This window comes from Tripterygium wilfordii, chromosome 6 (assembly GCF_013401445.1).
Source record: "Tripterygium wilfordii isolate XIE 37 chromosome 6, ASM1340144v1, whole genome shotgun sequence".
In the NCBI taxonomy this organism is placed as follows: domain Eukaryota; kingdom Viridiplantae; phylum Streptophyta; class Magnoliopsida; order Celastrales; family Celastraceae; genus Tripterygium; species Tripterygium wilfordii.
The window spans coordinates 10966983-10992183 of NC_052237.1; the positions used below are offsets into that span (position 1 = coordinate 10966983).

Sequence of the window (25201 nt, forward strand, 5' to 3'; positions counted from 1 at the left end):
CCCGTAAAATGTGCGTGAAAGAAGTATAAATTTTTTTTCTTTACGGTCAGTCTTTGCTTTGAAGGTCACCATATACAAAATGGTCAAAATATATTTGAAACAAAGCACTAGTCGGTGGTGTTATTATTTGACCATCATGTCATGCCAATCGGATACTCTCGTTGCGATACAGAGAATATAAAACTCGGATACGCGTTTGTTGAACTTTGGACCATCTTCTTCAATCAATCATTTAATGCAATTCTCCACGTCTTCGCCATTTCTATTACTTATAACACCCCAGCACTTTCAAACTTCTCTGGTTTTTCTCTGTTGTTTACCATGGAAGCCCCGGTATGATTTCCATCTCTACTGCTACTGCTGGTTCCAGCCATTTCTAATACTTTTGTTCATTGTGGTAAATACATCTGCATCTATAAATAACATCTGGGGAGTATTTGGATTGCAGGAAAAATCGGTCATAAACGTTCCCAAGAAATCTCCACTGGTAGTGAGGATGGTGGTGGTCTTAATGGTTGTGATGGTTTGTGGAGCATATAATTGCTCAATTCGTTTGAAGCAAATGAGCCCTCACACAACAGCCAGCAGATTACTGAGCATCCTAGTAGCTGCCCAGCAAGGTACTGAAATGCCATACCTACATTACCCGAAACCCGAAACAGTTGACAGGTACTATTAGTATTTGATTAATTCAGTGTTTGTTCTATGTGGGTTCAGTTTATATGGTTTGAAGAACTGATGTTTTTGAGGATCTGCAGAGAGGAATGCGCGTGCAATCCTGTACGATATTTTGCAATAATGTCGCAACAGAGATCTGGGAGCGGATGGTTTGAAACTTTGTTAAATAGTCATATTAATGTAAGCTCTAATGGAGAAATTTTCGGGACAAGAGAAAGAAGGACGAACATATCTGCAGTTGTGAAGACGCTGGACAAAGTCTACAATCTTGACTGGTTTAGCAGTGCTTCCAAGAATCAGTGCACTGCTGCTGTTGGATTCAAGTGGATGCTTAATCAGGTGAAAGGCAATAAATAATCTTCTTTCACTGACATTCATCTGCCATTGAATGAAAGCATACACTAATCTATACATTCTGCCAAATAAACAATCTTGCAGGGATTGCTGACGCATCGAGAGGGTATCGCAGAATACTTCAAAGAAAGAGGAGCGTTTGCAATATTCCTCTTCAGAAGGAATTTGCTTCGCAGAATGGTATCAAAGCTCGCAAACTCGCACGACAGTGATGCTAAGCTACTAAATGGAATCCATAAGTCTCATGTTTATTCAGCAGCAGATGTATTTCCCTTTCTCCATCTGTCTCTCATATGAATTCCTACATAAACTTTGATCTCATGTATATTTAGTTGATTGCCATTGCAGGCTCAGGTACTTGCAAACTACAAGCCAAAAGTAAACACAACATCACTGGTATCCCATTTCAGGAAATTGGAGGTGACTGCTGCCAAGGTCGTAGAATCCTTTAAAAGCACGCGCCACATTGTTCTTTACTATGAGGATCTTGTCAATAACCGCACAGTAAGTTTCATTCTTCTCCTCTTCATGATTTGTATTTGATGATGTTAAAGATTTCAACATATTTTGTTTAGCAGAAACTCAAAGAAGTTCAGGAGTTCCTAAGGTTGCCGTACAGAGAACTTACGAGCACCCAGGTTAAGATACACAATGGTCCCTTGTCACAGCAAATACAGAACTGGGAAGAAGTCCAGAATACACTAAAAGGAACACCATTTGAGAGATTTCTCCAATAAACACTGCCAATGCTGACCAAGTCCAACTTAGTTGTTGATTTTGGCAAGAGTTTCCTGGTCCAGTCTGTTATACTTCACACAGTTATATGTGAATTGCTTATGAACCCTACTCTGTTACTGGAATTCCAGTGAATTTAAAATCTACTCTCATGAACAAGTAAAATTTCCATTTCAGGATATGATATGGTATGATAAATGGCAACGCAGCCATCGACATCAAATGGAACGAAAAAACTATAGAACAAATATATAACAAACTTTTTATTCATGGAGCATGTTACTCCATGCGTCAGCAAACCTCATCTATTCCAATAATTTAGTTTCTTTCCAACTGCCTTAATTCTAATCGAATGTTTGCATCAGATACTCTAAGAAATTGCCTCAGTCATCAAAATTCAGTTCTGCTCCACAAAATGGAGGGATTTATAAGAATACTATAGAACCAAAACCTTTCCCTACAGAGAAGTAGAGCAAATTTGCCTCATCTAGCACGGTAGTGTCTGATAGTGTCTGATCACTACAACTACATATTCTCGCGCAGTTCAGTCAGCTTACTTGCTGCTGGTGGCCGCCGTAAACAGGGTAAGTTCCATAAGCTGCAGCGGCTGCTGCATACATGCCTGGGTCGTGAGGTGGTGGCAAAGCATATCCATAACCATCATAAACTGGCCCTCCATAGTATGGTCCACCCCACTGATTGCCATAGTCTGCTCTAAACTGCAGAATAAAATACCATGTAGGAAAAAAAGGCCAGCATTGAGACAGAAGTAACTCAGTTCATATTTTTGCGACTAAGCTTCTAAGTTTTGCCAGTGTTGCGGTCTATGCCTGCATCCTAACTACTTTATAAATGGATAAGGAGTAATATAAACTTCAACAATTAGTATGAAATCTGGCTCCGATTTTAATTGAACTTCATCGAATTCCTTCAATTAACTCTTGCTGTTGCTATGCACAACAAAACATAGGTGCAAGTCACTCTCATTATACATGACAATATGACATACAGTCAAGTATCCACACAGAATCTGGGGATTTATTGTCAAGGAAAAGGTTCCCAGGTTTTAATAAAAGTCATTCAAGCAGGCTAATAAATAAAGGATTCATAGCCTGGCACTCTCTCGGCAGGGATAAGCTTCAAAGAAGTTTCATTCAGTTGGTTCCTATGTCCATGATGTGGCTGCTATGGCTTGAGAGGAACAACAGAATATTCAACAACAAAGAATCATCCAATGACAGTTTCATAGATAATTGGTTTGATTGTCTTAAGTTTTGGAGTTTGTCCTTCTCTGGGAATATTTTCGACCATTTGAATCTTGCTCCCCTGTAATTTCTGTTGGGTTGCACCCCCTTGGTGCTTGAATAAAATTCTTTTCCAATCAAAAAAAAAAATAAAGGATTCCATCTGGTAAATATAAATTAGATTTAGGCCGACCAAATCAACAGCCTTTAGTCTAACTACGCCCTCATATGGCAAGGTAGTAAAATGAGAGTTCATGTTACCTGCTTATTAGCTGGATTGCGACCCCAAGAAAGACGCACTGTTTGCTTGCCTACGACTGTCCCATTCAGTTTCTGCAATGCCTCCTCAGCATTATTTCTGGGAAGGAAATTTAGGATGACAATAGAAGGGGTAAGCAAATAACTGAAGAATTCAACCGAAGCCCGCTGTAATTACAATGCATTTTGTGGGAAAAGCAGAATTACAGTCACAAACTTTACCTGCTGGCAAATTGTACAAACCCGCACCCTTTTCCAACTGGTATTTTAACAGAGATTATCTCACCATACTGAGAAAACGACTGCTTGAGATCTTCATCGGTGATACTTGGGTCCAGCCCTCCAACAAATATCTAAGAAAACAAGTTTTGTCCAAGTGAAAAAAGTGGACTCCTTATGGTAAACACAGAAGAGAAAGCCAACAGAAACTCACAGTCGAGTTTGTAGAATCTCCATCAGATTGAGTGCCTTGGGCCGAGCCACCATTTGATGCATATCCACCTGAGGAACCAGAGGAGGAAAGGTCAAATGTAACACTTCTGAGGATAGTTCAGATCAAAGCTATAGCAGTTTCACACATCTAGTTGGTGCACCTGGATTGGGAATCCTCAAGAATAAGCCTTAAAATTTTTTAGACCATAGAGAATCCTCAAGAATGTATCCCAATACACATCCTTACACACACACGGAGTTCCAATTGACGGAGCCTGAGTGTTACAAATTTACAACAGCTTACCTGCTCACTGTCAAGGGAGGATAATGCACGAGCTATTCTGGTAACACGGTTAACATCTCAACCCCACCTCCCCCATTGTGCAGGAAAGGAATTAGAAAATTAGGGGAAAAAATCTATCATGCGTACACATATCAAAATATTTAATTACCTTGTTGATATCCAGATGATTTCCTGGGAGTTGCAGCTCCAATGCGCATTGGTCTGCTAGAACAATATACACCATTCATTTCAGTCATGGCTTGTGTTCTTTCATTGTCATCTCCAAATCTCACAAAACCGTAACCTTTTGAACGCCCAGTACCGGAATCAATGACAACTTTTGCAGCTTTAACGGATGGATATTTACTGGCAAAAGTCTCATGCAACAAACTATCAGTAACGTCTGAAGCTAAATCTCCTACAAATATAGAGACATCAGGACAATTATCTGAACGCTTTTCACCAGTGCTAAATGTTGCCCAGTTCAAACGGAATGGCTGCTCTGTATTTGGCATCAAAATGCCAGTGTAGCTCTGCAGAACTTTCTCAGCTGTAGCATGTGTAAAAAATTCCACAAATCCATATCCCTCAGACAAACCGGTCTGCTTATTGCGAATAAGCTTAATGGAGGTAATCTGCATAATGCACAACATCAAATTAGAAGAAGCAGATTTATTAACTTATTAACCAACCCAAAGAAGGGTAACTGGTTAAGAAGGCAACAAATTAAAAAAAACGTCAACTAAGAAAGTAAAACAATGCTGTGATTTCATAACACATCAAAAAGAGAAGTGAATCTCATATCTCTAAGACCCTCTAGACCAAAGTTCGTTTGAGAAAGAAACCACATCCCAATATAAAATTATCTATTATCTTCTTGCATTGTTATAAAATTCTGTAAGAGCCTTTCGCGATGAAGGATTAGAGGATCAAATTTAGTATTCCTATGGTATTCCAACACTGTCCGAACGTTCAGAAATTCAGCAATATGTAATATAACACATTTCTTCGTATCCAATTTAACCAATATTGTTAAGCGTTAGCCACTTAAGCACATATTGGCCAAGACAGGAACTTGTCAAATATAGGATCGGATAATTAAAATCTTTCCAATTCAAATCCCTAATGCCCATCAGGACCTGATTAGGACCGACCAGAGGCCATGTTTGAGTGATTACGTAAATTGTTCCACCCAAACTCGTGGTTTTACAATTTATTGTTTGATGCTTGATGGTTCACCCAACACTTATCTGCTTTTTTTGATAATGAAACCTTCATTCTGAGGAACATTGCAAAACCCTTTTCCTTTTCAATTATAGAAATATACAAGGGAAAATCTCATACACCCCTGATCACATTATTACCCAAAAATCCTAGTCCAAACTTAGATATTCTTAACAAGATACCATTGACATCAATCTTTTAATATAAACATCAGAAATTGTTACAGAACCAATTGAAAGATAAAAAATCACAACAAAAACCATATGAACAGCAATATAAACTATAAATAAAATTACCTCCCCAGTGGAAGCAAAGCAGTTATGGAGGTAACTCTCGTCCATCCAGTGATGCAAATCCCCGACCCAGATAGTCTTATTCTCGCCGCTAGATCCTTGTTGCTGAGGGTGCGGGTGTTGTGGGTGTGGATGGGATTGATGCCGGTACTGGTGGTAGGCCATTTGGTAGTGCTGTGGTGGAGGCGGTCCGTAATGTTGTGGCGGCATCATCTGGTGGCCCTGCTGCATTACCATAGCAGCCGCCGCGGGATACTGCATCCCTATCCACTGCGGCTGGGGCCGCTGATTCTGCTCCTGTCCTCCTCCCTGTTGTTGCTGCAGTGAATCTGAACCGTTTGATTGCATCTTACTATGTAACTATAATCTTGCTGCTCGATCCTCCTCTCTAATTCAAAATCTAGAAAGAAAAAATAAAGATTATAGAAGACGAGGAATCTGAATTTCACAGTACTTCTCAGAGATTAGAGGGCTAAATCTAATGGGTTTTGGTTGCTAAGATAGGTGGAGAGGGGTAGAGCAGCGTACATGGTTAGGGAAGAATTCATGGGTAAACGCGGTTGTTGTCGGAGCCGTTGGATTAGCGGTGGAGTTTGATCTGAACCCTTGACTTACGCTATGAACATATTTTCTTTTCTTTTCTTTTTTCTATTTTGAGAAAAATGTGCATGCATTGGGTCATAAATAGGAAAGTATATTCTATAATTGGAAATTATTTTAAGGTTGTTGATGATGTCATCAATCAGTTCCAAGATTTCTGAAACTGAGATTTGCAGGAATCAGGGATGAAAGTTGTCTTTATTACCTAAATGGTTAAGAGAAGGATTTTGGAACCCTACTTAAAGAGGTAAATTTTATACAATGTGTCCGAATTGAATTTTTCGATCGTCGAGTCCTACATTTATCATTTGGGTGCCTTTTGTTCAGTTGGATTCCTCAGCTCAACCTTGGTCGGTGGCAAAGTAGACTTCTCGATCGAGATGCATGTCAACTCGGTATATCTTACCACGTGTCAAGATTCTATTCAAGGGTATTTTCGATATTATCATATCCCTACTTAAGAAGGTAAGTTTTATAAATGATCCGAATATTGAACTATTAAAAAAAATAATTGACAATTTGCCTAGTGATTAAGTGATTATGGTTACTCATAAATTGTTTACTTAGTTTAATTGTATAAGTTAATTTATTTCTTTAATTATCTTTTGAGTTTAATTTTTGGTAATTCTAATTATTGCTTAAAATTCTACTTAATGAGTAAATGCTCTTTATATTTGGAGGAATTCAAAGGATCTATTAATTTCTTGATTCAAAGATTCCCCTTGCTAGTCAGATTATGCTTTTATCACTCTTTAATTGGTATTGTCCTACAATAATTTATGCACAATAAATATTTGGTAAACAAATAATTAATGGGACTTATAGGTGTCTAAGAGAAATTGACAAATATTTGTCCATGTCATGTGTCAAGCTCTAAAAAAATTAAACAATGGTCATGTCACATAGGCGCCGCATGGATTTGGAATAGTTGGGCTACCTAGCAACAGTGCTATACACTAATATGAGATTTATTATTTTATTCAAAAAAATAAAAAATTTAATTAAAGGAGAAAAAATCCAAATTTAACATTGTTAAATAATGAATAATTAACTAAACAAATGTGAAGTGTGTATGCATTGAGTTGAGAATGAATTCAACCATTGAGTGATAGTTTAGTAATGAATCTTTATTGGGTCAAACAGTATGGATTCGAAAGGTTTTGAGTTCGATTTTCAGTAGGAGCAGTATTCTTGTGGTTATGGTGCTGAACTTTCACCTAACTTATCCTTCATCAAATGGAAAATTTGTGTGCACACAGTTTCCCGAATTTAGGCTTATATCGAATATTTAAAAGACAAGCTAGTATTGTATCATTCACGGTTCTCAGAAAAGAGTTTGAGAATGAAGTGTACAAACTACAAACAAGCCATCTTTTTAATCACCCTTAAAATAGTGCTAATTACAATCAAGGACCCCTAAGATCAAGCTAATTACAATATATGTCAACAAACATATTTAATTCATTATCAATTTACACCATTCAACATGCATAGTGAGTTCGAAAACTGTTGTCATAACTCATAAATAAGTTTGGCAATGGATATATATATGTATATGTATGTATCTATATATATATATATGTATATGTATATGTATATGTATATATATGTATATATATATATATAGGAATTCTGATCTCATAAAATGAGATCCTAACTTTTAAAATTCATTTTTAGGGTTCAAAATATTTTTAAAAAATTTGAAAAAAAATATATTTGTATTTTGATCGATTTTATGAAACCATGATTGATTGTTGTTTATGTTTGTCCTTTCAAAAAAATCATAAAAAGACCACTCCCACATTAAACAGAAACTAATGGATCTTCGAAGCAAAGATGGTAAGATACTGACGGTAAAGGAAAATTTCCAGGAGCACTTTGGATGACAAGGAAGGATTGTCTTTTTTGATTTTATTAAGGATTAAGGTAAGAACAAACGAAACAAAGGAAGACTCCAACCAGAGCCAAACCACCAAACAAAAATAAGAGCTACCCCCATGACAAAGGGGGATCCATTGTTACCCAGCCAAGCTATAAAACAACTCTTTCCTAGAAGCACCCTGTCTTGCAAGTGACGACGTTTAATGAATCAGTCTCTATTATAATTCTACCTTTATCTTTAACCCCATACTCCATTGAGATTTCAAGATCAGCTGTTCTAATAGCTTTCAATTCTGCACCATTAGAGTCAGTTGAATCAAAGGGACCAGAGAAGACACAAACAAGGATTGTCTAAAGTGTCAACCCCCTGTATAAAACCATATATAGTCCTCTTAATTTTAAGTTCTCAGAAACTTTCAATCTGAGGTTTAGTAAATAAATTTATTTTTTTTTATCATTTCTCATCTATATAATCAATATATATATATAGAAACACACACACACACAATAAACTTAAAAATTGAAATGTTTATAACTTAATTATACTTGCGTCACCTTGTCCTTGTACACTAGATTTAAAAAGTGCATGGTTGTGCAATAAATAATAAAGAAAGAGCTACAAAATCGATTTTCAATTAGTAATATTGGCAGCTAATAACTATTAATATACCAGCTTAATCAATTTTGTTACCAACACACACACACACACACTATATATATATATATATATATATATATAGAGAGAGAGAGAGAGAGAGAGAGAGTAAGAGAGATGTTGAACACAAGAAGATAGATTTATTCATTTATATATAACACACCATAATGTTTTATACAGATGCATAGAACATTGCGTTAAGAAAGTAAAAAAAATACATGAAACCATACATATGCATGATAAGATTTATTTAAATCACGAGTAATGCTGTAATGCATAGAAATAACATTGCATGCATGCATATAAATGAACCCGGCCATGCAAAACACACTGACACACATACATAGATATATGCGTATCTATATATGTATATAAGTTATTTAAAGTGGATCTTCGCTTAATGGCCAGCACCAGGACTGTGACCTGGTGTTGTGGGTCGAAAATCATCCGTGCTAGCTGCATCAGGGCCAATATTATTACCAGCAGCAACCCCATCGTCCTGTAAAGCGATGCGACGAGAGTTAACACCATCTTCATTGTCTTCCATATTCATTATCAAACTGTTCTCAACATAATTTCTAGACATCTTCAAAAGCCTTGCTTCAGTAAACGTGATTGATCCCCAAGAAAACAATAATAACAGGAAGAAGAAAGTAGTAGGAATTACAAGCTTAACTCTGGCCATGAAAACAAGGGAGGAATTAATAAAAAGCTTCAAATATGTATTGTGTTGTGTGTGAGATAGCTTATAGTCACAATGGGTATATATAGAGATCACTAGAGACTAGAGAGTCCGCATTCAACACCGACTAGAGTAGGTGGGGTTATAAGCCTGTGTTAAAGAGTCTCACATCGGTTGGTAATCTCAACCTTGTGTTTTTATAAACCCAAGCTCAGCTCTTAACAACCAATAAGGTCTTTCCCAAACCTAAGTGAGTTGGACTTTAACCCATGGGCTTCGACTCTTAATAGTTGGACTAAGGAGAAATAAAACCGTGCAGACCCGATGTATCATTGGGAAGCGGATAATATTGTTGCAATATATGGGGGGTGTGGATTTATGACATGTAGTCTTAAGTTTAGAAGTGTTGGACAAGTTACCGAGTGACAATGGGGCTACATCTTTTCTCCCACATTGCCCAGGGAAAGATGTAAAGTATAGAATATAATAGGTTAAACTTACAAACTAGTTATAATCATTTTCCTAATCTCAAACTAGTATGGACTATTGTTGGACTTAAGAAAATAAAGTCGTGCGAGTTAGTATGAATCTACCAAAGCAGACAAAGTGTTACTGTGGAGGCATGTGTAGCATGAGGATGCAAATTACAATTACGAAAAATGACATGTAGTCTATGAGAGCCTAACAGGTTTATTCCGTTGATTTAATCAATGGAATAGTTTTATTTCCACTCTTTTATCTCAGAATTCATTATATAAAATTTATTATAGATTCTATTATTTTTTAAAGCATAGTCTAGAATTCATTGTTTTAGTTCTGAATTCATTTGTTTTTGAAATTCTATTGAAAAAAAAAACAATGGAATTAAGATTTACCCGATAAAACTCATCGACAATGGATCTTATTAGAAAGAGTTTTATGTGTTGATTCTGAATATGTAATTTTAAAAAAAATCTAATAACATGTATTTTGAGAGTTAAAACGTTTTAAAATTTCGTTTAAGAGACTTCGGCTTCCATGGATTACCACTCTATGAGTTACCTAACACTACTGTTACAATTACGGCTACAATTACGGCTGTAATTCTTCAAAAGCAAATATAGTGGGAAAGACACCAAGTTGACTCTATATATACATTTTCATGATTTATGTCTCCCAAAGATTCTTTGTGGAAGAAACAGTACTAAGTATATTATTTTATTAATTGCTTGAATCCTAATTTCTTCATTAATTCTGAATAATCTCCATCTTAATTATTTTTGATGGAACAAATGTTAAGCTGACATGGACGTTTTTCTGGTAAATTCCAATATTTGACCTAGTGTTTGGCATCCTTGAATCTAAAACCCATAAAATTCCTCAGTCGACTGTTTATGCATCATATCTCATTTGGCAACTATAAGTTCAAGTGCATGAATCTCCACGTTTGGTAACCTACATGAATCCTCACTCCCATGAAAAAGAACTCTCTTGAAAGTGACTTGGATTATATTGGAAATGTTATTATATGGGTTTTTTTAAGTGTAATTAATTGTGCGTATATATAGTTTATGATGACCATTTTAATTGTTGTCTAGTACTTATTATTCAAGAAAACTCGGTTTCAAATTTTTTTCCTCGCTTACATATTCTTCGTTTATGAAAGCGTCGCAAAGTCTTTACTTGCGGGTTTAGATGACCGCATGTAAAATAAAATTGACCACATATGTGATTATAACTATAATTGCGATAAAAAAAATTGTAGTTATTCGTTAATCTCGGATCTCTAGACCGTTGATAAAATGTTATTTGATCGTAGAGTTACTAAAACATATTGTTGCAGTTATAATACCGCAACTAAGTTGTACTCTCGTTTTTGTAAGCGCAGGCTTAAAAATTATTCCGCAAGATGTTGTTTTAAATATAGTTGCGGTTATCTAATCGCAGCAAAGTTTCACCCGCATTTGAAAAGCGGAGGTACAATAATGCATTCCGTAGAATACCTACTATTCGACATGTTGTTTGATGAGCTAAATCAAGGGGTAGACTAGCGACTGATCAGGCACCAACATCCAAATAAGGGTTTGAAATCTCTTAAAATGAAAATATCAAATAGGCGGCTAGCTAGGGTTTTTTCATGAGTGAATATCTTTGCATTCAGGGTATGTTGCCTTACATATCTCAATTTTCTTCTTCAAAGTTTCAAAAAAGTTAATAATTTTTCCTTCCTACAAGTTGAAATAATTATGGTTTGACTACTATTGAGAGAAGTCACATTCAGTGGCGGCAAGATAGCCCATTGTGTGTATTACTGTTAAGATTGCTTGATTGTAAGTTGGTTGAAATATTTCGTATCAAACAGGCCGTTTGTAGTGCTTGGGTTGGCTCCTCAAATTGAGGAACTTCATTAAATACTTATCTCTCAAGCCTCACCTTTCAATTCAATACACAATTAATTGGACGGACCGGACCCCATTAGAGAATGTGCCCTTTTTTCTTCTTCTTCTTTCCTTTTTGAGCCGTCAAATCCTAGCCGTTGAAACTTGAAATAATAAAGCTCACGTGTGTAATTACCAAAAATCGTATGACCCCCATTGGGTCACTTAGTAACAAGCCCAAGTGCCCAAGTTTGACATACCCACTTCATAGGCCCGACTGGCACTTAGGTCCATGCTAAGACCCACATGAAACCCTTGGAGTTCTGCCCGCGAACACCCCAGTCACGTGGCTGTGAACAATTCATCTGACGCCACATCTGATTGTAGTGGCTAACGTCACGTCTAATATCTGCTTTACTATATGCAGGACATCGTTATCTGACAGGATCTCCCATCTTCTCAGTGGCGCCATGACCATGGACGCGCCAAGCCTACTCACAAACGTTCATTTTTGGGAAACATATCCAATCCAGTTCATACCTACAACCTTGGACCTAACAGGTACGTATCTTTACGTATGATCTTTTAACCATTTGATATCAGTTCATTTATGGTTGTTCCCTTCAATCTTCCATTTCGTGGCCAACACACGTCCTACCCCTATCATATGTCCTGCCACTTTCATCTTGTTTTTGTCTACCAACTCTAACATGTCTACTATGCTGGACTTTTATACATTTATAGCCTGGGTCTGGGTTTTACCAAAAATGATAAAAGTGGGTCACGCGACTTCCAAGGCAAGACCTCACTCTCATACAAATACCCTTCTCCTACCTTGGGAGAGGGGATTGGGACATGGGAAACCAGAGATAGACATTTCTCCTACCTTTCACCAAAGATCTAGTCATTGTTGGTCTTCCATCTCTGATCACCACTGACTTGATCGTGGGAGCCTCTACGACTGGCACCCCCAATCCGGTCCAAGAGCTTTCACGGTTGTTCTTGTTATGATATTTATAGTATTCAAAGGTACAGACGAGCCTCCACGTAATCAAAGTTGACCTTTCAACAATTGTAGACATTTTGAGTGATGTGCTTTTGATTTTGTTTATAGACATTTTGAGTGATGGTATGATTTTAGTTCCTATGGGTTCTTATGGGTTTAATAACGAAAATGATAAAGATGTCAACAGTTGGTATCTCAGTTATTCCAGTTGTTGAGTTGGACTCATAAGATTCAAGTGAATTCGTGGACTTCACATGTCCCGCACGATACATATGAAATCACGTGCTTACAACTCCACAGCTACGATAATTGAATACTAATTGTTGAGATGCCCATCAAAACTGGTTTACTGAAGTAAATGCTCTAAATGTTCTTATTTAATGTACTTTTAATGATATTGATAATCTTTGGTGGTAGTAATCACTAGAAAGTGAAAAAAAAAATGCAAAAGCAAAAGACAACAAGCAAGCAAGCAAGCAAACTTAAATGAATCTCATCTGAATGACCCAGAATTAATGGGAATTTGCACCTAAAAAATAGATGGGATATACTGTAGAAAATTTTCGATATTGGCTATGTCGTACTAGATCGACTTCCAGACCATAATTACTCTAAAGTAGAGCAACAAAAACAAACCATGAAACTAGCTCAAACACTCTTCATTTAAGCAACAAATATCTTCGCCAAAACTGCCTGTTTTGATAAAATCTTAGCCAGGCATGAATATATCAGCTGATCACCATATTTTAGTGATGGAAGTGCCATGTTATGTTGCAAAAGACAATCTGCTTTTCCTTAATTTATGGGAAATTTTGAAGTCCTTGTGCTCAAGACAATGTTGCGAGTGTGATCGATCCGCTTTGTCTTCCAATGGTAATGGTAATTTTTTAATACGTACCTTCACAGCTGCGAGGATTAGCAGAAAAAGAGCCTGGAATCCCACCCTCTTGCGTACTCGAAACCAGTTGCATGACATTGTTATGGGTTTTGAATTTTTTTATGGTGAGGTAAGAGTAAAATTGAAATTTTTTTGTTATTAATTGATATCTTGTAAAAATATAAATGGAATAATAAAATTGATTAAGGGTAAAATTAAAAAAATATCGTGTTTTGACGTCGAAAATGTGGTCAACCGCGTTGCGTCGAGAGTGAAAGCAACTCGCTTCAGCTTGGCGCTCATCGTGATGATGTAGTGATATCATAATTTACTGCTCGTTTAAACGCGATACGTTCAAGTCAAAAACATATTGACTATATACCCTCCTACATGATTATAATCTGGAAAGAATAATTCTTTTGCCGAAAATTTTTGCGGCTACAAAAGTCGAAGAATATATAGTAGAGTTTCCCTAAATCATGTCAGGCTTGATAATATCCGTAGAAGGCAAGGCATATTCTAAGCCAAACCTACACAAATTATTCCACCAAACCATCCACCATATTTTGTGTCTTTGTTCTCTGCGTTTGACCCTAAAGCAGGAGCAACAATTTTACAGATGTTGTGAAAGAGCAAGAATAGAGAAGCAACTAAGAGTTGGCAACAAACGCAGCTTTTTTCATGAATCTACTAAACTCTCAGATACTTGGATCGACTCAATTAACTATATATGTGGGCCAAAAGAAAATGTTGCCTTATTTGTTGAAGAAAAATTCTTCATCCAAAGAATGTCGGCACCCTAATAAATTTTTGTCACTCTGAAAAAAGCTGCATTTGGTATTTGATGGATGATGGATCTGGAGGTTCCGCAAGTAATTTGTTTAAAATTGTAGAATCTACAATTTAAATTCGATGGTTTGTGAAGTGTACCACGTCATTAGGAGTGGCAAAACTCTGTCTGGATAACCGAATTTGTTTGATCCAGAATAAACCAAGTTTGGACTTAAGTTGTATGTTTGAAATAAACACAAAATTTTTTCCCGGTTTAAAATCGGATCTGATCCGGATCCAAAAACAATGGTTTACTTGTCCAGACCCTAATCTAAATTAGATTATTGTCCGATTTACTTATTTGGATTTAAACAAATACGAGTTTGGTTAATTAAATACGTTCGAAATCCAATTCGGGTTAGGGTTTGACATATAAATATTTCGTAAACGGGATGGGTGTGGCTGGAATGATTTCAGCCAATTCCACCCATCACAGCCATTGCATCATTATTGATTACACTTAATTACATTATCAATCAAGTGCTATCAATGGCTGTGATGGGTGGAATCGGCTGGAATCATTCCAGCCCCTCCCATCCCGCAAGTGATGTTGTCCAACCCATAACCAAATTGTTGCCACCCCTACATCACATTACATTTTTCGTTAAAATTTGTCAGTTTTTTTCCCGTAATATATTACTCAAGTTTATTCTAGAAAAATAATGAAATGGACTGCTTTTGGGGTGAGCCACAAAAATCTGAATGGGCTCCTATGGGGCTGGAATTTTTTTGAGAAAAGGCTTTTTGTGTAACTGGTCCCAAAAGCCCAAAAATATAAACTGGGCCCATACCAAACAAAATGGGCCGCCACCTCTACGTTGAAAAGTTTCCAAGTCGGCGAAGAGTTTAGCAAGATGAACCTTCTCCTTGGTTGACAATATCGTTGCGTCGTTGCCCCTCCATTGATCCTTGCCTTTTGAATGTTTGTCGGGTGGGCTCAGATCTCGATTTATTCAACGCTGGTAATTCTCTAAACTGAACAAAGTAGAGAAAAATGGGAGATCAGGTAGGGAAAGCGGAGGAATATGAGAAGAAAGCAGAGAAAAAGCTGAGCGGTTGGGGTCTTTTTGGGTCCAAATACGAGGACGCCGCGGACCTCTTCGATAAGGCTTCCAATTTGTACAAGCTCGCAAAATCCTGTAATTTCTTTGGTTCTCGCTAATTTTTCTTTTCCTGCATAAGTTTTTGCTTATGAAGAATTGTTTCCTAGCGATTAACTGAAGATCTGGTGGAGCATTGGCGTTCATCACGTAATTGGGTTTAGGATATGATGAAGCCTTTGATTTTGATTTATTAGGGTTTTAGACTTTTAGTAGAGGAACATAAGTAAGAATTGGGGGATCTTGATTGGTCGGGGGATCCGGCCTGGTGTAGTTTTTGTAGGTTTGTTAGTAAAATGGAAAGTTTTAGACGGCTACTGTCAATCGAAGTTGTTAATTTTATTGATTGAAGTTATTGTTTATATTCATTTAAGGTCCTTAGTCCTTACTGGGAAAATTGACCCCACAAATCTCCACGTTGCTATAATATTGTCCGCTTTGGGCCTAGCCCTCACGTATTTGCTCTTGGATTTCTATCCAAAAGGCCTCATACCAATGGAGATACTGTCCACACTTGTAAACCCACCATCTTTCCCATGTCTAGCCGATGTAGGACTTTGGTTTGCACTTAAGACTTACCATGGTTAATATGATGATTAATCCAATCATGCTAGAAAACTAATAATTATGGGGAGAAATTAATTAAGTGGACTTTGCGTAGAATAATCAGTAATGGAATAATTGCTCTCACCTTGGGAAGATTAGCACCATGTGGTTCCTGGCTGGTTTAAACACTAAGTGGCTGTTAGTCAAGTTAAACTTACATTTTAGAAGCCTTTCTGCAATCAAGTTATGTTTTTACAGTTCTATTCATTTCTTTTTTATGCAAGAATAAGTTTTCGAAAAATTGAATTGAATTGAACATATGATAAGAAATTTGATGCATTGGCCCCCTGGTTCGTTGCAGTAATGGAAATGCGCCAAATTTAATACAATTTGTTGTGTCTGGTCTCCCATATTTTCTGTTGGGCAAGAGCCAACCAATTTTAACTTCAAAAAATATTATCATCTTCAACTTGTGATTTGATGTGAGTGGATGGATGATACCTTTACATATAATTGGGTTACATTTCAAACCTTTTGATTTCAACATCAAGGCATAGCCATTTATGATTTTCTAAGCTTTGAAGGTATGGATTTACAGGGGATAAAGCCGGAGCATGTTATGTCAAATTGGCGAATTGTCACATAAAGGTAACTGGTCCACATATTCTTCATTCAGCATCATCTTCCTCCTCCTTCGTCCTCGTTAACTAATTATTCCTTGTACAGTTTACCTATTTGATTGAATTGTCTTATGCTTGTAGGTTGATAGTAAACATGAAGCTGCCAGCGCTTATGTTGACGCTGCTCACTGCTATAAGAAAACATCTGCAAAGGGTATACATGCTTTTAGTTGACATGCATGATTTGCCTTAAATACATTATTTGTCAATTTGAAGTGTGTTGGGCTCATGAGTGCTGTGAAAGACTATGGTAAAAAAGAGAGGTAAACAACTCCCGTGCACAAGCCTCCCGTAGTGGGCAGGGTCTAAGACAGGCATGATATACGTAGACCTTACTCCTACATAATATGTGGAAGGGTTTTTTTCAGGGATTGTGGTATGAAAGAGTGTGGGATGAAACAAAAATTATTTAAAAGTGTGTATAACTTGAAAGGGTTCTGATTAACCTACATGGGAGCTAGTGCTCTTGATTGTACTTATATCAATTTGCTGCTCACATTCCCTACTGAGGGATAAGTGGCTTGATGTTTGAAGCTTGGACATGTTTGTATATTAGCATGTTAACTTCGATTTATGCTCTTTCCAATAATTTATGAGATAGTATTGATGTGCAAATGTTTCCTTTACATTCAATTGGGTGGTAATATACTCTCTCTTCCAAGTCCTCTTCAAAATTCCACTTTGTTGAAATCTTGTTCATATGCAGAGGCGATATCTTGCTTAGAGCATGCTGTAAATCTAATGTGTGATAATGGAAGGCTCAGTATGGCTGCTAGGTATTACAAGGTACTGTTTTTATACTGACATTTGAATGATTAATTTTTATTCCTGACATTTTTCTCCTGAACTAAATCATTTTCTAATATAGGAAATTGCTGAATTATATGAGTCAGAGCAAAACATAGAGCAAGCTATTGTTTTCTATGAAAGAGGTGCAGATATGTTCCAGAGTGAGGAAGTAACCACCTCTGCAAACCAGTGCAAGCAGAAAGTTGCTCAATTTTCTGCTCAACTAGAGCAGTAAGGCTTGCCATCTTCTTTGTTGCATGGATTTCTTCTTATTCTTCTCGGTTCTTGTTCGCAATGAATACGGTAGTGGAGGGATGTTTGATATGGTAAACTTGTAGTAATATATGATCTATAGACTACTGTGGCTTGGTGGTCATGTTCCCTCAATTTGAATCTTCATAGCCCCTGGAAAATTCCGGCTAATTTCAAGCAGATAAAATAAATTTGTCATTATATCTTTGAAGTTTAGTCATATCACAATTTATCATGGTATCTATGGAAAAAGATCCTGGGTTTACATTTGGATATCAACATTCAGAGTTCATCTAAAGCCTTCGGGTACAGTAGAGTTTCAATTTGTTTCACTGGTTATTGCTATTAACATTATGAGATCAGCTGGGTACCAGCATGTCCTAGGATTACTTTTGTGTTATCCATGTGGTTGGTTTGTTGTGTTAAAACTTCACACTTAATTTTTAAGTCATGGATGTTGGTTGGAAGTGGATGGTCCTTGCAAGTTGCAATGCTTAACTGTTCTATGTGGTTGTCAGCTTAGGTAGCCAGTTGAGCTTCTTGCATTACACTAGGGTTCGAAAGCAGTCCTCTCTTCAACTGGGAAAGTTATATTTTCAAGTTTCAACAGCATAACACTACCACAAGACCAAAAGGTTGTTTTTGTCACAGTGCAAGGAGAAGAGAGGGTGGGGGGGGGGGGGATGATGGTCGTGGTTTCGCTTTGCTCTAGGCCCTAGGGACACTGCTTTAACTACCATTCGCTTGTTCATGAGGAATTGTGAGGTCATATTAGTGCTGGCTAATTTTCCTGTGAAACTTTTCCAGGTATCAGAGGTCTATAGAGATTTATGAAGAAATAGCTAAGCAGTCCCTCAACAATAACTTGCTGAAGTATGGAGTTAAAGGGCATCTACTTAATGCTGGTCTATGCCATCTTTGCAAAGGTGATGTTGTTGCAATTACTAATGCCTTGGAGCGTTATCAGGTAAAGTTTAGCTCTTGTTCCACTTACTATTATTTTACTTTTTATTCGTTATGCTCATGCAAACCTTGCATTTTCTTTCAGGAGCTGGATCCAACTTTTTCAGGAACACGCGAATACAGGTTATTGGCGGTAGGTTATCTATGTACATGAAGCCTTTTTCATTGTCTCCTTCAAAATGGTGAAGTTTTCTGCATGTTCCCCTTTTTTTTCGGGTCTCACTCTGAAATAAGTGTGTGGCTTTGATTGACTGTCGCTTGGTGCTCTTAATTGATAGACACAATAGCTGGATTATTTGGGTGGAAAGAAATCAGAGGGTTTTTTAGAGCAAGATTTTTCTCTGGAGAAATAATTTTATGAATGGTTCAATATTGTTATATTTTGGTTCTATACTCTCTGGTCTCCTTAACTCAAATACCTGTATTTTCTTCAATACTAAGCTTCTTCTTAATGTACTTTAAGTTGCACCTCTTGGTGCCTTTATGACTGAATTTCTTTTTGCGTTTGAAAAAGGATGCTTATGTTATAACACAAAAACTTTGTAGGATGTTGCTGCTGCCATCGATGAGGAAGATATAGCGAAGTTCACTGATGTTGTCAAGGAATTTGATAGCATGACCCCTCTGGTAAAATCCTTTCTGGAATTAAAATTCTACATATGTTGGTCTGCGAAGGAGATTGATTTTTTTTTTCACTGTCAAGCACGTCATGCAATTATGATGGGAAGTTTTTGGAATGCATTTGTTGACTGAAGCTGCTGGTATCATCTTCCTTTTTTGAAACAAAACTCGAAAGAAAAAAATTTAGTTGGTGGCATCATGATTCAAGTGCCATCTAAGCATTTGGTTTAATGCATTGACTGAAGTGCATGATTGAAGGTCCTTTACTTGGAATGAAATGAAACTAGGGGTACTGGGATGTTTTATCTTTGCTGTTTTTGAATGCAAATATCTTTTGTAGTTAACAGTTGCCTCTCTCTCTTTCTCCCTTTCTTTTTCTCACACATTCTTACACACAAACAATCAAATACAAGTTGACGGTTGTGCAGTTCCCTTTTGTTCAAACTAGGCTATGTAATCTAAAGAAAGAATATTGAAATCAACTTTGGGCTATAGGTTATTATCCTTAATCCAAACTACAGGAATTTAGTTTCTAACCTCTTGCCTAAACCCTTATGTGATTCGAAGTGCGAGATATCTGAAAGCAACTTGCTGCTTCGGATTACTTCCTTTTTTGTTCTGTAGTTTATGACCTGTGAATGATATTGTTCTGTGTCCAGGATCCCTGGAAGACAACACTTCTATTGAGGGTAAAAGAGAAGCTGAAAGCCAAGGAAATGGAGGAGGATGATCTTACCTAATATCTTATGTCTATGTTATGTTGTGTTGTTTTGGCTTTCCCCATTGTTTGATTTTATTATGTCATGAGACAACTAAATTTGTATATCCTATTACTGCATATATATTTGGTTTGGGTTTTAACAAAAGAGTGTGTTATGTACCTTTGGAATTGTCACTTGTTTGTGATTGGGAGTAACCGTGGATTGCTTGGAAATGGCCTCGAAGAGTAAAGAAGAGGAGACTCGGATGGATGATTGAGTGCCAGTTTGGCAAACAATTTTTGAAGGCAATATATTGCCCAAGTACAATTCCCAAACAATATATGCTACTTGTGAAACAAACAGCAATTTTTGTAACTGGTCGTAAACTGAATTGTGAATTTGGTTCATGGTCTGTCTGAAGTTCATTGTACAGTCCTGCCATCAGTTAGATGGGAAAACTACATTGCTTTTATGGTGATTTGAAGGAGGAGATATATACAGAGCATCTAGAATATTTCAAAGCTAAGGGCAAGAAATCTTGGTGTGTTGTTTGGAAAGATGCCCGAACTAACTAAAACAAGCACCAGTGCTGTGGTACAAGAGGTTTGATTCATTGATGATATATCATGGATATAGAACAACCACCTCTAACCACTTTATTTATTTCAATAAATTCCTTTAACGGTAATTTTATTACGAGCGAGAGAGTTTGTTCGATTGATAATTAGCTAAGTTAGGCATACATACGTGTGTTTAAGCATACATACATATTTGATTCCAACGAACTTAGAAAATAATGGTCTAGACGGTGATTCCATTGACAATTATCCATAAATATCGACTGACAATTGGGCATAAATATGTTTAAGCAGGGCCGTCTATAGCATTTTGGAGGCCCTAGACAAGTTAAGAAACTGAGGCCCTCATTCCCTAAAATAATTTTTTTTTTTATAAATATGAAATCCAGCATATCTAATAAATTCAATATACAATATAATTAGTTCTTGAATACAAATAAATTATCACCAATATCCAATAAATTAAGCGACTCAAACTTATAAATTTATTACATCGAATGAAACCAAATAACGCTAAACCAAATAACTCATGGGGGAGGGGCCTTACTTGTATGGTTCGGATTTGATTTGTTACCGCAATCAAAGTTATAGGTCAATGAATTGCATTTTTTAATTTTTATATATGTGATGGCGTGTCATTTTGTGTTTGGGTTAATGGGCTTGTTTTCTTAAATAACAATATATTAGGATATTTTTTTTCGGATTTGGGGGCTCCGCAATTCCTTAGAGTCTACAATTTATATTCAATGGTGAAGAAAAAGACATACAAATTTTAAAAATGAAAGAACAAAAATATAGTGTGATGTGGCACATCTCTCAAGCCATTGGATTCCAATTGTAGACTCTACAATTTGAAACTAATTGCGGAGCCCCCTAATCCATTTTTTTCTTATATCAATTAACAAGTACACTATACTGTCTATATACACCTAAAAAGATATACAATTTAATAAAAAGTGAGGCCCCTCCCCCATGAGAGGCCCTAGGCGACTGCCTGTCTGGCCTCCCCTTGGAGCCGGCTATGTGTTTAAGGTTCGATTCAAAGAACTTCAGAAAATAACGCCGAGATTAGGAAAAGAATAGAGGCTGCTTTTTTATTCCTCATGCCCATAGTTTTAGCCCATACGACGACCAATAACTAATCCAGTCCAGACTCCAGATTCGACGTAGCAAGAGCAAACGGAGAGAGAGTGTAAAACCCAGAAAAACGAGAGAGAAATGGGGAAGATGGTGATGCTGAGATCCATATACCGAGCTGCCTCCTTCAGATCATCGTCGCGGTTAGCGGCTATTGCCGAGCAGCAGCTCCGCCATCACCATCACTACGCAGCTTCTCGATGCCTCCTCCATGGTTCTTCTTCCGCTTCCATCACTGCCCCTCCTAGCCGCATCCTTTCTGGTATTTTTTATCTTCCTTTAATTCCTTGACTGATGATTATCTTGATTGTTACTCTTATATTGAAATTTGAATGTGTGATTGATTTCGGATTTGACACTTAAAGTACCTTGCTTGGATCATTTTACTGTGTGATGGTGTTTGAGAGATGAACACGCTGTCTGATTTGGGGATTAGATGCTATTTGGTGAGGGACTTCATGTCTGTTGAACACAAACAATTTTTCTTCAGAAAATCCCGGAAAGAAGCTCTAACTAAAATCTTTGACGTTTTTGCCTCTGCATTTCACGGATAGAACTCCATAAAAATGTCTCTTCCCTTGGTCACACGGCTTTCTGGGTGTAGATAGGCATTGATATATCATGTCTCCGACGTTAGCCCTGTATATGTCACTCATATAATTGAAGCGAAGCATAGTTATATCTGAAAGTCCTGAATTTGGCTTTTCTAATACTCAGTTGACCTACGTTTCTTCATTTTACAATTAAACCGAACATCTTGGAACTTCTCTTTGCATTTCTGCAAGTGGTATCAGTGGCATTTGTTGGTTCAGATTTTAGAATTTTGCATGCTTGTGAACAGAATTATGGAAGAAATCTTACGAATTTCATCCATCAACTAAATATACTGTTAGTTTATTTTGGTTTCTTAAGCTAATGGACGTTCTGAAGTACTCTTTTGATTTTTTGGTCTTTTTGGCGCGAGTTATGTTTTTCTTTCTTGTACTAGCATTTGAAAAAACATTCTTTTTTATCTCTCCCCCGGTTTTTAGGAACTTCTCGCAGTTATGTTTTCTTTGCGTTCAGGTCAATTGGCTAAAGCTTTATTCATCTTGGAGGGAAATCTGTGTTGAGTAGACACAAATGTGCTTGTGTCTGTGTGTCTATGTTGCAACTTCCAAGACCACTGTATGTGAATGTTTATATCTCGTTGCACTTTTGTTCCTGCAGGGAACATTTTTTTTTTGTTGGTTTATATGTTGTGGTCAAATTAGCAGATACCATATTTACATTTTATGCTGTAGGAAAGTGTGCGTTTGCCAGATCCTAAAATAAGGAGACAGACATACAGTCATACTGTGTTGTATCCAGTTTTCTCTGAAAGATAGGTACTGAACTTTTTTTATCGTGTTGTGAAACCTACAGATGGTAGGTCTACTCTCACAATGAGTGTAGGAAGTATCCGATCTTTTAGTGAGGATGTGGCTCACATGCCTGTCATAAAAGATCCTGAAATTCAAAATGTTTTTAAGGACTTGATGGCTGCAAGCTGGGATGAGCTCCCTAATGTTGTTGTCCATGATGCAACCAATGCTTTGTCTAAAAATACCGATGACAAGACTGGCCAAGAGGTCCTGACAAATGTCTTTCGGGCAGCTGAAGCAGTCGAAGAATTTAATGGGATACTAACATCCTTAAAAATGGAACTTGATGATGCTGTTGGAGCGAGTGGCGAGGTATTTTATGTAATTGACAACTTTTGTAATCTTTATGATTCTCACTATTTCTCTGTAGTAGTTTTTTTTAATGATGGGAAACCATGGGCCATAGATCCATGTAAACCCCGAATACTTGGATCGCCTTACTCGCCCCAAGTACTTGATAAGTTGTAGGGGGTTGATGTGGAGAGTTGAACTTGGGTTCCCCAGCTGGAAGGATTTATCCCCAGCCAACTCAGCCACCCCTGGGTGATTCGCTATTTCTCTGTAGTTGTTAAACTTGTTCTTCTGCAGAATGTAAAGCCACTACCGGAAGAATATTCTACTGCGCTGCACACAGTTTTTCAACGGTATACTGCCTATTTGGATGCTTTTGGACATGATGAAGTTTATTTGCGGAAGAAAGTTGAGAATGAATTGGGAGCAAAGATGATTTACTTGAAGATGCGTTGCTCTGGCCTTGGTGCTGAATGGGGGAAGGTATAAAAGATTTGCATTATATTTAAACTTAATACTCTTCTTATGCTACTGCATAATTAGACGACATTACCATTGAGTATAACAATCTATGAACTACACAGCACCTGTGGTTCTGTCATTTTGTTGGGTCAAAATGCGTAAATGACTTCTGTTCTCGAATGATTTCACTTGTGTGGGAGATGTAAATTTTGAGAAAGTGGACAAGCACAAAGGTCCTGGAATAATTTGATCGGTTTATTTTTTTATTTTTTATTTTTTAATCTTCTGCCACCATGACACTCCCCAACTGCACCCCAAAAAGAAGGATAAAATAAAAGAATGGCGTGGGGTTACTTATGGTTATTCTCTGTACATAAGTTTTTTTTTTCTCCTTTTTAATGAAGATCTCTGGATTTTTTTCAAAAAGATTGAAAAAAGGGTTGCCTCAGCCTCACTTTTTCTTTGATGCGTGGCTGCATCTGCTGCTTGGCGGATCAGCTTAAATGTTGTGATGCAGCTCATTGCAGATATTTTTTTTATAGCTTTTAAGTCTCAACTCCTGTACACTGACTGATTGAAAGTCCATTGTGCTGTGGTCCTGCAAAGGAATTTGACCATTGAGTGCCTTATATCATTTGATCTTATGTTGACAGATTACCGTTCTTGGCACTTCTGGACTTTCGGGATCGTATGTTGAGCAAAGAGCTTAGTGCCAGAGTTTGGAAATGTGAACCTTTTTGTTTTCAGAATCATAATTATGATTAATTGTAGAAAGATCTTATATTCTCTCCCAGAGATCGATCTCTGTTGAACTTTCGTGTAGTTGAATAAGAGCTTTTCTTTGTCAACAGCAAATGTAGCAATGTGACAATCACGTTTTTGATGTTTCCTCCATTTATCATCTAGAGCCAATCTAAGATTTTCTTATTTTGCACTTCTCGCAACTTTCAGTTTCTGATTATGTTTGTCGTTAAATCTGCTGAACATTTTGGGAAATTGTTTTTCCAGGGAATGAAGGATATTAGCAGTTCTTTTTGTTTGTTTGGTATCTGTCACTTGTCATGCATTCTTTAACATTATTTGTTAAGCTAGCAGAAGAAATGCTGCTTTACTTACAGCACTTCAACAGCAAGAGAAGCAATTGCAACAGCAAACAATTCTTCTTTTGTCATCAAGCTCATCAGCGTCCACCTCAATCCTATTGTAATGCCTTTGGAATTCACCAAAAAGATTGAAGCCTAATTATGTTGAAGATGAGGGGAATCAACCTCGTGCATGCAACTGACAA

General features: G+C 37.1%; 4 protein-coding genes across 5 annotated transcripts; 3 read left to right on the forward strand and 1 right to left on the reverse strand.

Moving 5' to 3' along the window:
- Window positions 1–126: 126 nt before the first annotated feature.
- On the forward strand, window positions 127–1923 carry LOC120000939 (nodulation protein H-like). Of its 2 annotated transcripts, none has more exons than XM_038849109.1 (6): window positions 127–333; window positions 449–669; window positions 759–1017; window positions 1117–1296; window positions 1381–1536; window positions 1608–1923. In XM_038849109.1, exons 1-6 carry the CDS (start codon window positions 142–144, stop codon window positions 1767–1769), a joined length of 1170 nt encoding a protein of 389 aa, XP_038705037.1. In that variant the 5' UTR covers window positions 127–141; the 3' UTR covers window positions 1770–1923. The 2 variants fall into 2 exon arrangements, with proteins under 2 accessions (XP_038705037.1, XP_038705039.1); XM_038849111.1 differs by having other exon boundaries at window positions 1611–1923.
- Window positions 1924–2017: 94 nt separating this feature from the next.
- Window positions 2018–6023, reverse strand: LOC120000938 (polyadenylate-binding protein RBP47-like). The gene is made up of 6 exons (XM_038849108.1): window positions 5505–6023; window positions 4154–4619; window positions 3703–3770; window positions 3492–3622; window positions 3273–3369; window positions 2018–2486 (listed from the first exon to the last, which is right to left on the reverse strand). The coding sequence occupies exons 1-6, from the start codon at window positions 5847–5849 to the stop codon at window positions 2316–2318; spliced, it is 1278 nt and encodes a 425-aa protein (XP_038705036.1). The 5' UTR covers window positions 5850–6023; the 3' UTR covers window positions 2018–2315.
- A 9213-nt stretch (window positions 6024–15236) lies between these two features.
- On the forward strand, window positions 15237–20230 carry LOC119999222 (alpha-soluble NSF attachment protein 2-like). The gene is made up of 9 exons (XM_038846689.1): window positions 15237–15529; window positions 16635–16684; window positions 16798–16870; window positions 17423–17502; window positions 17585–17736; window positions 18565–18724; window positions 18806–18853; window positions 19267–19347; window positions 20001–20230. Exons 1-9 carry the CDS (start codon window positions 15385–15387, stop codon window positions 20079–20081), a joined length of 870 nt encoding a protein of 289 aa, XP_038702617.1. The 5' UTR covers window positions 15237–15384; the 3' UTR covers window positions 20082–20230.
- A 1457-nt stretch (window positions 20231–21687) lies between these two features.
- Window positions 21688–24847, forward strand: LOC120000214 (succinate dehydrogenase subunit 5, mitochondrial-like). The gene is made up of 4 exons (XM_038848166.1): window positions 21688–22019; window positions 23162–23472; window positions 23749–23934; window positions 24567–24847. The coding sequence occupies exons 1-4, from the start codon at window positions 21839–21841 to the stop codon at window positions 24621–24623; spliced, it is 735 nt and encodes a 244-aa protein (XP_038704094.1). The 5' UTR covers window positions 21688–21838; the 3' UTR covers window positions 24624–24847.
- Window positions 24848–25201: the final 354 nt, after the last annotated feature.